The sequence below is a fragment of the Tiliqua scincoides genome, chromosome 1, assembly GCF_035046505.1.
Source record: "Tiliqua scincoides isolate rTilSci1 chromosome 1, rTilSci1.hap2, whole genome shotgun sequence".
NCBI lineage: Eukaryota > Metazoa > Chordata > Lepidosauria > Squamata > Scincidae > Tiliqua > Tiliqua scincoides.
In genome coordinates this window covers 48,231,335-48,244,866 of record NC_089821.1, presented here as the reverse complement: position 1 = coordinate 48,244,866, position 13,532 = coordinate 48,231,335, and the positions used below count along the sequence as shown (strand labels likewise).

General features: G+C 40.4%; 1 protein-coding gene across 2 annotated transcripts in view; it reads left to right on the top strand.

The window, feature by feature from the left end:
* Positions 1 to 13,532, top strand: part of ZNF143 (zinc finger protein 143) — a 55,694-nt gene that overhangs the window by 12,149 nt on the left and 30,013 nt on the right. The window contains exons 2-8 of one of the 2 annotated variants that reach the window (XM_066625385.1): positions 1,595 to 1,713; positions 1,936 to 2,028; positions 3,889 to 3,972; positions 5,758 to 5,838; positions 8,888 to 9,084; positions 10,014 to 10,100; positions 11,566 to 11,640. In XM_066625385.1, the coding sequence (XP_066481482.1) occupies positions 1,602 to 1,713; positions 1,936 to 2,028; positions 3,889 to 3,972; positions 5,758 to 5,838; positions 8,888 to 9,084; positions 10,014 to 10,100; positions 11,566 to 11,640 (729 nt within the window). In that variant the 5' untranslated portion in view covers positions 1,595 to 1,601. The remainder of the gene's footprint in view (positions 1 to 1,594; positions 1,714 to 1,935; positions 2,029 to 3,888; positions 3,973 to 5,757; positions 5,839 to 8,887; positions 9,085 to 10,013; positions 10,101 to 11,565; positions 11,641 to 13,532) is intronic. The other variant, XM_066625395.1, reaches the window with a different exon arrangement.

Sequence of the window (13,532 nt, the reverse complement as noted above, 5' to 3'; positions counted from 1 at the left end):
AGGTGCAAAAGAGAGTGACTAAGATGATTACGGGGCTGGGGCACCTTCCTTATGAGGAAAGGCTACGGCGTTTGGGCCTCTTCAGCCTAGAAAAGAGACGCCTGAGGGGGGACATGATTGAGACATACAAAATTATGCAGGGGATGGGATTGGACAAGTTTCTGGAGGAAAAATCCATTATGGTGTACAAGCCATGATGTGTATGTGCAACCTCCTGATTTTAGAAATGGGTTATGTCAGAATGCCAGATGCAAGGGAGGGCACCAGGATGAGGTCTCTTGTTATCTGGTGTGCTCCCTGGGGCATTTGGTGGGCCGCTGTGAGATACAGGAAGCTGGACTAGATGGGCCTATGGCCTGATCCAGTGGGGCTGTTCTTATGTTCTTAGGAGAAGCAGCTCAAATGGCCACTGCCAGATCCTGTGCTAGATCTGAGCAGGCTGGAAGTCTTCTTGGTGGAAGGAAGGATTTCTTCTTTTACCCCAAGTAAAGCCCTTGCCTGTTCAGTAGAGCTTCTTGAGTCTGCACCAGCTAAATTGCTGGTGCAGACTTGAGAAGTCCTGTGTCAGGGTTCCAAGCCCGACACAGGATAGAATTCTGCAAAGGAAGCATCAGCCCCACCCCCTCCCAGACTGGTCCTTCCCTCTATGCCCAGAAACACTTCCTGCCATGCTCCCCATATCTCCACACTGCTTGGCACTTACCTCCTCACTACCAGTGGTCAGGGATTGCTCTGCACCATTGATGGGGCAGGGCAGGCCTCCCTGCCGGCACTGCTTCCTCCCAGGGTGGCACAAATGTGTCTTACGGACACCACTGGGGCTGCAGCTCTGGTGGTAGGGCAGCCTAGGATCAGGCTATCCAAGTTATGACTCAGGCGCCTGACTTTCTTGGAGTGCTGGTACAGCAAAATTGCTTATTTTCAGAGAGGCTGATCAGGTGGGAGCACATTCAGGGACTTACGCTGGAGTGCTATAATTACAGGTTCATGTATTACTCAAGTCACACCAGTGTGTCCTGGCACACAATTTCAGAATGACTGCTTTAAGATTTTAAAACAATGTTTTAAATTATTTGATTTAAACATTTGCACTCAAATGCTCCTCTTTGATGACTAGAATCTTTGAAATAATTAAAACTTCAAATTTATGAGAACTTGTAACTTGGGGAAAAATAAATGACATATTTACATTTTAGCAAGGTTTTTGGTTTAAACTCTACCCCACCACCTAAGTATGAGAGCTGTGATTTTAAGACTTGGCAAAAAACGTTTTTCCAATAAAAATTCTGAAACATTACTGCTGTGGTACTTGGGGGAGGGGGAACTTGGCAGTGGGCTTCCATGTGGCCCGCTTTACCCCTGATGGCAATTGGGTGCTACTACTGCCGCAAATACTGTGAGTGCAGGGGTCAAACCAGCCATGTGGATCCTTGCATTGACATGAACCTTTGGCCAGTTCTCAACCTGGCTAACCCCGATACAACCCATAAATGTTATTTTGTACAAGGAATACTACTACTTTAATACTACAATGAATTGTTTTTGGATATGCTGAATCTACTGCTAACTTTACTTAAATTTTCTTTCGTTTTAGGCAAACAATGTTATTAGCCCAGATAAACCGAGACTCTCAGGGAATGACAGAGTTTTCTGGAGGGGGGATGGAGGCTCAGCACGTAACTCTCTGTTTGACAGAAGCTGTAGCTGTACAAGGTGAGCAATGAGATTAATGTCCTAAAACCATTCAGTATGGAATTGAAAAGAAGCAAAACATCTAGCTTGGTGAACTTACAAGACATGACCTACTTGGGTTTGAAATTCACCGTAGAAGTTAATCGGAAACTGTCAGATAGCTAAATGTTTTTTTTCCGCTAATTTTTTCTCTCTAAAGCATGTAAATTAAAGGTGTTGCTAAATTATTTTTGTTCTTGTTAGATGGTGACAACTTGGATAGCATGGAAGGAGTAAGCTTACAAGCAGTTACACTTTCTGATGGTTCTACTGCCTACATACAACATAATTCTAAAGGTATATTAAGAATATAAAATTTGCATTTAAGTAATAAAATGCTCTCATATAAATTTGTTATATCATACAAAGTTTTAACTTACAGAGTTAAACTGTGTGCATTTGTCTGTTTTGATAAACACAACACACTCTTTTAGGGCCCAAGCCTATTCAAGTTCCAGTACTGATGCAGCCATGCCAACTGGGTGTGCACTGCATCTGCAGTAGATGGCAATCACAGAAGTCTCCACAAGGTAAGGGAATGTTTGTTCCCTTACCTCGAGGCTGCATTGCAGCTGCATCAGTGCTGGAAATTTGGGTAGGATTGGACCCTGTATTCATTAATACATAAGAATACCATATGTGTGTTCACAGTCACAGTATGCTTGAATAACTGTTCCATGATACTACCTCACTATTTAACCACTTTGAATACATTACCAAGATGTGTTTGAAGTACCTTTTGAATGACTGACAGACTAATCCTATCCTTTTCCCCACCATAACACGAAGCCATGCTAAAACAGGCTGTGTAGAATGCTATGGTGGAGGGGGCTGATTGAAAGGTTTGGGAGAGGAAGCTAAAATTTTTGCATTACCCTTCCATAAGCCCCTCAATCCTTACTGGATCTACTTGGAACTGTGCCAGCTCTTCAACTGGCACAAGTCCAAGGAGATGGGGATAGCATCAGGCAAAGTTGCTTGTGCCAGAATAACCCCCTTCTGTCTCCCACATGCCCCTTTCCCTTCACCATCCATCTTGATCCTCCACCCTGTTCTACTTAGCCAGCCAACTTCAGCATGCCTCTCCTGGCTGCTTTCATGTGTGCTGTCCTTCTTGCTTTCTGAGATGGCAACTCAGAAGCTTGTGGCTACACATGCTTCTGTAAGTATTTGCAGTGCAGTATTTGCAGTATTTATGTGTGCTCTAAAGTGTGTAATGCTGTAAAGTGAACACTAGCTCTGGTGGTGGAGCCTCTTGATAAGATTGGGCTGTGAGACTGCAATCCTTTGCTGGGGTGTGAATCTCTTTGAATTCAGTGTGACTGACTTCTGAATAACATGTTTAGACTTGCACTCCCGTGTACACTTACTGTGGAGTAAACCCCATTGAACACAGTGGAACTTACTTCTGAGTAAACATGTGTAGTATTGCTGTGTAAGAAGGTGATCCTGTGCTCTCTTGGAGTACAAAAGAAGGGCCTCCCATTGCTCTGCTTCAAGGCTGGGAGCCAATATTCCTTGAACTAGTGCATTCCTTGAACAGTCTTTGATATGTTGCGGAAAAGCTTCTGCGTTGTGCAGGACAGGACCACTATACAACTAACTTCTTAACTGTGGGAAGTTTTGGGGAAATAGCATGGCTATTGAAGAAGTCCTATATTTCTAGCACCAGTGAAATTTGAAGTGGCCTTAACTGGAACAAGGCCAGTCTGTCCTGCCTGAGTTTCATAAGAAGCTTTAATTCAAGTATCTGAAAGCCTTTTATACATTGCTATCTTATTCAACAAAGCAAGATAGTTTTATTTGGAATCCTTTATTCCAAAAGGATTCCTTTCTGTTTCTGTGTCTGTGGCAGTTCATAGTTAATAATTTGACATGGGTACCATCCAGCAAAATGAAGTTGATGACTGGGATGGTGAGTGATGAAAGACTGGATTTAGTCTCCTCCCCTACCCATGTGCAAAAACAATGTCTTTGTTGTCAAATAGCACAAACCACCGGTTTGATGTTGCATGCCAAAGCCGTGCGCATAATTTTGCATCCAGGGGTCCTGTTCCAGAAGTTGATCTGCATTTAGAAATTTGCTTCTTTACACAAATCATTCTACTAGATTGAGGAAATAATTTTTAATCTGTACCTTTCATGCATATATTCCAGATGGCAAATTAATGGATGGCCAGGTGATTCAGCTAGAAGATGGCTCAGCTGCTTATGTGCAGCATGTTCCGATGTCTAAAAGTAGTAAGTATATTACAACAAATACTTAGTTGGGCAGCCCAATCCTGACAAAAGTTCCACACTGCAATGCAGCGGTGCCAGTGCAGCCTCTGCTACATTGAGTGTGGCAGAGGTGTCTTCTTGGGGTAAGGAGACAAATGTTTCCTGGATAAAGCCCTCACAGTCACAATGGGGCTACTCCAATGTGTGCCCACAAAATAACTGGCGCATGTCCAGGCAGCCCCATTTTGGAAAATCAGACCTGGGAATGGGGGATAGGATATAGTGTTACCAAAAGGGCTGTTTTGTTTAGGGGGAATTATTACACTACCCTTTTTGGAACCTCAGGATCTCAGGCTGGATAACAAGACGGCATAATGCAGAGAAATTCCCTTTAGCTTAAAAAGGAGACTGAGAGAAAGATAACTTTCAATAAAAGATTATAACTTTATTACAAAAGCACAAAGGTAAACATAATGCACATGGAAAAATGATAAGTATATGTTTCTTGGTCCTAGTACTTGAATCTAGTGTACCTAGCTTTCATGGTGGTTGCATGTGAGAAGTATTTGGTGCATCCCAGGAAATTAGAAAAAGGAAAGGTTGTAGGGAAGGATTTTAGGGGTCTCTGGTCTGCCAAACCCAGCTGCTAACTAAAGATGGGGAGAGAAGGGGAGAAAAAGGGGGGAAAGAAGAGAAAAAGTTCCAGACGCAAGATAGTTACCTGTCTTGTAGAGCAGTTGGATGGGGGGGGAGAGTCCTGTGTGAAGGACCCTCTGACACAACACAGAGGGTCACAATACAATATATGGGTTCAATACAATACAACTATATATGTGTTGTGTCCTTGGAGGGGGAGCCAGAGAGATAGCATGTGGTGGGGAAGCCCTCTCTTAAAAAGGGGTTTGCAAAATGTGCTGAGCTGAATGGTAGCTTCCTTACTACCACACAGCAGGGTAAACATTGAAAAGATCAGGATGTCCCTTATTAGCAAAATTAAGTGGGGTCTAATGGCTGGTTTCCTAGCTGGGGGAACTTAAACAATACAATGAATGGGCAACCCAGGAAGGCAGTTCAAGTTTGCATATGGTACTTAAGCAGTGATTGGGTTAAAACAATACAATGAATACAGTAATGTAGGAGACTGGGTTAAAACAATACAGTGAATAGGAGACACTTAAACAATGATTTACTATGCCAGACTTCTTCCTATAATATATGAATCATAGGGAGGTGGATTTTGTAACCATGAGCTTGTGACTTGACCATAGTTTTTGGAAAAGTGTGCTGGGAGAAGTGTGGCCTGCATGATGTTTTAGTAACATAACCTGATATAGAGAGAAAATTATTCACGTAACAATAGTGGAGGTCTCTGCCACTATTCTTGCCTCCCTCCACCCCCTCTCTGCCCTCCGCCTGTCCCCATAACACCTTCTGCCTGCCCCCTTGCCAGCCAGCAGAATGCCTACCTGTTCTGGTGGGAGCAGTCCTGCACCAGTCTTTTTGCTGGTGTGACAATCCTTCGCACTGTTGCAACTTGCCTTACAGCATGTTTGTGGCAGTGTGCATGCCCATCCCAATGGCAGCAGCTGGCTTAGGATTTGGGCCACTAAGCTGTTAACTTAGTGACAACATGCAGTGTACTACACTGATTTAATGACCACTTTTATGAAATGTTATTGCTGCCATTGGAAGTGTTTCCATTCTAGTTAATTTGTTTTGCAGGGTGCTTATATAACCATTAACTTCTGGTCCTACAATTCATAAATCCACTATTTAACTGAGGTTTAATTTTTTTTTCTGATGCAGGAGATAGTCTTCGTCTAGAAGATGGGCAGGCAGTTCAGCTTGAGGATGGAACAACAGCTTTCATTCATCACACTTCAAAAGGTGTATATTACATTTTTACATGCAATTAATTTTGCACTAAACAAAGTAATTATCATTCCCCTTGTAATACAGGTTGAGTCTACTTATCCACGGATTTTGGATATGCGGATTTGGCTCAATGTAGGTCCTCCCGACCCCCATTGAGCCAGATTTGGCCCAATCTGAAGCCTCCAGAGGTGATGGAAGCTGTGCTCCGGTCACCTCTGGAGATTCTTCTGAGGTCCCCCTGTCGCAAACTTAGGGGGTTTTGGGGTGCTCCAAGTTCTTGTTTCTTGAACCCTAAAACCCTCAAGGCCCCCTGTCCAGTAGTACTGCCATCACCCTGTATGTGCCAGTGCCTCAGTCCAGGGAGACCCTCTAGGCTTAACTCTATCCCTTGCAGGCGCTGAGCTCTTTCTCCAATTAAAGCTTCAGTCCTCAAGTTACTAGACCTCAATGAGCACTTGGTAGCTTGCTGAATGGCTAGGCAGGATTCTCAACCTTTGTCCCCAACAGGCAATGAAACAACTTAGTAAAAGAGATTTTAGTTTGTTAAGTACATACGGTTACATAAAGTTACAGTAAGGCAGCAAATGCTAGAGGCATAAACATCTAGGAAACATATCAGCAATAAAATAATAAAGCTAGCTGGCTATATCTATTAATCCCTATCTCTCACCTGGGTCAGTTATTCTTGTTGATCTTTTAGCCCCAAGGCTACCTATGAGGCCAGGTGCCCACGGTAGACAATGCAGCTCGCAGCGTGCAGGATGTTGCACCCAAAAAACTCTGTTTAGGAAGGACTGGAACACACCCATTATTTTACTTCTCATGTCAATAGTACTGAGGTGACTTCATACTTATTTAGACTGTCCAATCAGAAACTTTTGACGACAGAACCTTCTTAAAGTTGGCCTGGTTGCTAGCCCTCCTAGTTCTTACCCCTCCCAACTGGAGATCCATAACTGCATTCCATTCCGCTTGAGTAGGCGCTTCTCCGTCTACTAAGGTATTAAATGTTCCAAGGGGTTGTAATTCTTGTTTATTTACTCACATTCTTGCAGTTGGGAACTGCTAGCCACTTCTCCTTTACTGACTTAGTTTGGTTCAGGCTTCACATGCTAACCTAGGCCTAACGTACATATTCATGACACCCCTCAAAAGTGTCAGAAGGCAAAACTGGAAGTCACCTTCCGACGCTTTCAAGGACCTTTCTGAGGCCCGTGGAGGCTGCATACAGCATCCATGGGCCTCAAAAAGGCCCCTGGAAAGCGTCAGAAGCTCCCCAAAAATGTTGGAAGGTGAACCGGAAGTCGCCTTCTGATGCTTTCGGGGGCCATTCTGAGGCCCTTGGATGCTGCATTCGGCTTCCACGAGCCTCAGAATAGCTCCAAATGCTACCGGAGCAAGGCTCTGGTCATGCTCTGAGCTCAACGTGGACCTCAAAATTCACATGATTTGATTTCACATGGAATTCAGTATCCACGAGGGGTCCAGGAATGAACCCCTTGCGGATAATGAGGGTCCACCTGTATACCAAATCTGATGTGTTGTTCTAACGTGTAGTTGAAAATTCTATATGAAAGTCATGAAAAAGTCAGTGTATTTTACATTGCAGTTACCCAGTAACTGCTTATTTCATGATTTTAGTTCTTTACCTGAATTCAGTAATGAATAATAGTAATTAATTAATAATAGTAATTAATAATAATAATGATTTGAAAAGAGATACAAATTAATTAAGGTAATTTTTGCTTTTAGTTAAAATTTCTCAAACAAGGTCTGTAATGTTTAAGTGAAAGAAGGAAAGCCTCCTGCTGGTGTACCTACTTATACATGCAAATAAAACAGGGTGGTCTGAGTTAGTGCAATATGAATATCTACTACTCTTTTGATAAATATTCCAAAACAATATGCATAGTGTACATTAAATGTCATGGTTGTCCTGTCTAAGTTTCTGTATTTCAAATTCAATCTTGGATTACACTGATTTAGAAAATATTCCAGTTTTTTCCTGGGCAAAAAGATTTGTGTTCAATTACCATAGTAGTTAAGGAGTCTTGTTGTTAATGAGTAGTTAATGATTCTTGTTGTAAGGTCTTGTTGTCAGGCCATTACTAGAAAATAAAAAATATGGCACTTATTAATGTGTGCCCTTGTAAAAAAGCAGGTCGTATCCTCAGTTGCTGTTCCGTTCAAGGAAGAAGCTCGGCTTTTGTAAAGGGAGGTAGGGCAGTTTTCCCTGTCTTCCCCTTCCCTTTTCAGCCCCTTCCCCAAATTAGCTCCTTGGGGGACCCTTGGCAACAGATGTTCAGTTAGTGCAATGGATCTGTAGAGGAAAAGGGCGGTCAGAAAAAAATAGCCCTTCCCCTTTGCACAAATGGAATAAGCACTTAAATTAAAACCAATAGAGATTGTTAAGTTAGCTTTACACTTTTACCAGAGAACAGCATTAAACATTGTATAATACTTAATATAGTACCAAATATAAAGGTTTTACCATAAGTAGCACATATGGAAATATGGCGGAATTTGTACTGTACCAATGCAGTTGTGCTAACTCATGCAAAAAAAATCACACAACAGCAAGGTACTGACATTTTCATGAGCAACATGTTGTTTAAACAAAAAGGTGAGATTTTTGTATACATAAACATTTTGCTATCATTTTCATATGTGCAAGCCCACTTATGTGAGTGGAAGGATAACCTGGGGTTGTATCCTAAGATGGTCCTCCATTAGCGGAAGAAGTCCTATTTGCATGGGGGGGGGGCCAATTTTTGTCAAACTTTCTTTCCCTCTGTGGCTTCTAGTGTCACCCAAATATCTGCTTGGGAAAGTCCCACAAACCTCAGGAACACATGTTTTGGAGGTGCAGGGGTCTTCTGCTCGCCGAAAAAGACCTTAGGATGCAACCCAGACTACATTCTGCATCAAAACTCAAATTTTGCATTGCAAAAAATTTAAATAGATGTGGGTTATGCAGCAGCATTATTTGCTCAGTTGGCTTCTAAAGAATTATAGGAATTGGTTTTATGTCTTAATGTTGTTTTTTATAATCATTTCTCAGATAGTTATGATCAGAGTGCACTACAGGCAGTACAGCTGGAAGATGGGACCACTGCTTACATTCACCATACAGTGCAGGTACCACAGTCGGATACCATCTTAGCTATTCAGGCTGATGGTACAGTGGCAGGTCTTCATACAGGGGATGCTACCATTGATCCAGATACCATCACAGCTTTGGAACAGTATGCAGCCAAGGTACATTTGGAGTACATCTTATTAATGAAATCATTGTATAACATAAGAAAACATACAGTCAAGTGAATTTTATTGCACTGAAAACTGTACTGAGATAAAATGGAATTAGAACAAGCACATTTTGTTTTAAAATAAAAAACCAGCTTGCCCAGCTGTAATCGAAGAGTACAAGTTGGGAGACATGATTAAAGACAGAAAAGAAGGTTGCATTTGTAAATGAGAGACTGGAGGTTGGAGACAGAACCTTGCCTGTTATCTGGAGGAGAGTTAACAGTCTGTTTGAAGTGCAGTAGTGATCAAGAAACATGCAGAATATTAGATTCTAAAAGGAAAAAAAATTACGCATTAGCTATTTAGAAATTCACATAAGAAGGGTCTGGGGAAGCATACATAATCTTGTGATCTGTTCCAGTTTTTCTTAATAATGATTAGAAATCAGAGTACTGTCAGCTCCAGACAATTGGGCAATGTGCTAAGCGGGGCACAAATTCCTGCTTAATAACAATTGCAGTTTGCATAGTGGAAGATAGCAGAGTTCACTCATCTTTGAGGTGAGGGTCTCAGGGCAGGTACAGGTAACATTCATTTATTTTGAAATTGTAACATTACTCATGAAGCAATGGAGGTGGTAGATTCTTCCATCTGTTATTAGATTAATATGAGCAATAACTTAAATTCCAAGGGTCACATCCTAAACTATCCTTCAACACATGTAAAGGAACTTGTGCCCTTGGAAGTGATAGTGCAAGATTCTTACACACAGAAATTTAAATAGAGTCTTGACTTTTCTTTGTGCTTGTGCAACACATTGCATAAGATGTCAAACACAAAATTATCAGTACTTCATTGTGCAATTTCATCTGCATGTGTGTGCACATTTGCACACAAAAGTGCAAGATTGTCACTTTATTTCCATGTGCACTCCTTAGGATACAGCCCTAGGACTGGGATCAGAAGGGCTACATGGTCTCTTTGCCTTTCCAGGGGCAGCAATCTTGAAATGCCACTCTCCAAAGGTAGGGGTCCCTTTAAAGCAACATTTCATTAGTTGCGAAGGGTTACTACTAGAAGAGAAGATTGGCATTTATGCACATGCGCCTTGAGCATCATCCATAATCTTAACCTAGCAATGGTTGTGCTAGAATCAGCTAAAATGTTCTCTGATATTTAGAGATTAAGGGCCCAATCCCACCCAATTTTCCAGCACTGGTGCAGTCACAGTGCAGTCCTGAGGTAAAGGAACAAATGTTCCCATACCTTGAGGAGGCCTCTCAGATTGCACCCCCATCACAGGATACAGTGCATGCCCCACTGCCACGGCTGCACCAGCACTAGAAAATTGCATAGGATTGAGCTCTAACTGTTTTACTTTAGATTGGGATAGGAGTGGAGTGGGATTTTGGATAGGTAACGAGCTGTTGCCTTCTCAAGATCTCTGAGCTCCCAGTTCATGCAATGTAATTGCTTCTTGGTGTAGGTGTAGTTACTACATCTGCAGAATTTTTTAGTCTGTTATATCATGCAAGTTGTCCTAACGGGTCATCTTTTGAAATTTGTGCTAGAAAATAAATCTGAATAGAAAATAAAAATGAAATAAAATAATAGAAAATGAGAGAGAGAGAAGACTTTTGAAGATCTTAATTTTGTTGAAGTATGTGAATCAGTTCTACTGAAGATATATAGAGAGGTTATATTAAAGTGGCAGAATTTGCCTGCTTTTTTGAATGGGCAGACTACATTGAGAATTTCTAGTCAGAATTTCAACATATCAGATTTGTATAAGCAGATCAATATGTTTAAGTTTTGAAAGTTGTTCTGAACTTAATGTATTGTTCTATGTGTATCGTTTTTTACATGACTGTTGTGTATGTTATACAGTATATATAAAAACTTAATAAAATGGGGGGGGGAATGTCATTTCAGTTGATCCTAACTTATGAAACAAATGGCAATTTTAGGTAGAGCAAGTCATCACTTAAAGTTGTCAATAGGTTATTGGAAGCTGCAACTTTAAGCAAAACAACTTATAACAAAACCAATTTTACCATAGGCTAATTGTTAAAAATAAATAATAAAGTTCCTACAGTATATTTCAGGGCCCAAAAATGTCACCAAACTTCCAAATAAAGACATAAAACACTTCTAATATTAAATATTAAAGTAAATGTGCTCTTTCCAGGCCAGAGAAAACCCAAGCAAACATGGAGAGCACGTGCAGTTTCCACACAGACACTGGCCCCAACTGGGAATTGATTTTTTTTTCTCAAAAACTTTATAACAAAACAACTTTGAATGAAACAACTTCAAGTGAGGACTTGCTGTACAGTATTTGTATTTATTTTTAAAACTTATGAGAAATCAACCATTTAACTTATTGCTTAAGAGTATTTTATCACATCAGTTTCACAAAAGTTGGATATTGGATGAAGCTGGAATAAAATAGTTTATTTCAAAACATGTTTTTGTGTTTCTGCTTTTTAGGTGTCTATTGATGGAAGTGACAATGTTAGTAGCACTGGGATGATAGCTGACAGTGAACAAGATAAAAAAATGCAGGTAAGTAACATTGCAGAATTCAAGTGGTTATTTCATACCTTGCTTTATTATTATTATTGTTGTTGTAATATTTTTGCACAGTCATGTTGTTTTTGACTGGATTTTGTTTATACCCACCTATCGAGTCCTTCCCAAGGACCTAGGATAGGTAGCTATTTTTTTGTCTTCGTAATGTTGCTTTACAAATATTGCTGGAGTATATGCACTGTTCCTAGTAAGGTGGCCTTTTGTTGTTGCTATTATTAATGTCTTCTCTTGCTCTGGGTACTAAATGCATACCAAATAGATCACAGACTTGACTATCACGTAGGCCCCTTCTGGATTCATCTTCCTTCTAAGAGTTTTTCCTTTACAGAACATAAACTGTTACTAGCTTGTTCTACCTAACAGTTCCAGTATTTAAAACAGTTGTTTTAAAACAGTTGTTTTAAATAGATTTGAACTGTACAACAATTTTTATACTAGGGTCTTTCCTCATGAATTGTCATTCCTAAATCTTGCTTTTTGATGTCTTTTTCTAATTTGAATTCAATATTTATATATTAGGAAAAAAATTCCTCTCTTCCTTACTTTGTTACCACTTTCTCCTATCATTACAGACTTTGTATATTCATTTAGGAACTTATAGCACAATTTAATCAGAAGTAAGTCTTATTGTATTCCAAGGAGCTTACTCCCAGGAAAGTGTTCATAGGATTGTAGCCTTAGTTTTATGAGACAAAGGCCCCCATCCTGTTCCTTAGTTTTGTGTGACAAAGGCTCCCCCTCCTGTTTTCTGCACATTTACAATAACTCTACTTCACCTCTGTATTATTATTTATTTTAATTTAAGAGGTGTTCAACATGCTTTATGTTCACCAAAGTAATATAAGAAGAAAACATGTCACATGGCTTAAGTAATAGTCAGTCCAATCTTTGCTTAAGGCAGAGTTTCACATTATGGAAAAATACAAAGGATTTTTCTGAATCCCAATATCTATAGTATTTCTAAGAACAAAAGGAAAAAACTGTATAAATACATCTCAGATAATGTAATTCCTTTTCAGACAGTATATGTCCATATGCTCACAGCAAATAGAATATACTTGTCAAAATATTGAAGTTTTCCGACCTTTATCAACAGAACAGCTTTCTGACCATTATCAACAGAAAATTCAGTGTTGGGGTTTGTACAGAAATAACTTTCCGCTACTTCTTCTAAATATTTATAAAATTATTTAAATCTGCAATGCTATACATACTTACTTGTGAGCAAGTCACACTGAACTCAGTGGGACTTACTTCCAAGTAAACATGTATAAGATTGTACTGTAAAAAGGTATTTAGAGCAAAATTTTCTTTTTGGTTTTTTTCCAAAACAGAGTACAGAGAAATTCAAATCAGTAGTTTTTTTCCTTCTAAATCAAGGTTGCAACCTACTGTCCATGGGCGGGCTGGCCTGCCACCAAAGTCATCCGGCCCTGGGTGAGCACTCCAAGGGCAAGTGGGATAGGCAAGCTGGAGGATTCAGCGCAGTTTACACATATAATGCATATGGCAGTGTTTCTCAAACTGTGGGTTGTGACCCACTAGGTGGGTCGTGAGCCAATTTTAGGTGGGTCCCCATTCATTTCAGTATTTTATTTTTAATGTATTAGACCTGATGCTACCATGGTATGTGACTCCATTTGGGGAAATGTTACAGACCTGTACTTTTGACGAACTATTATGTATATTCTTTTAACAATGATAGTCAATGGAACTTACTCCTGGGTAAGAACATAAGAACATAGGAACAGCCCCACTGGATCAGGCCATAGGCCCATCCAGTCCAACTTCCTATATCTCCCAGCAGCCCACCAAATGCCCAGGGAGGGTAGGATTGTTAAAAATTGTCCTGCTTGATGATGTCA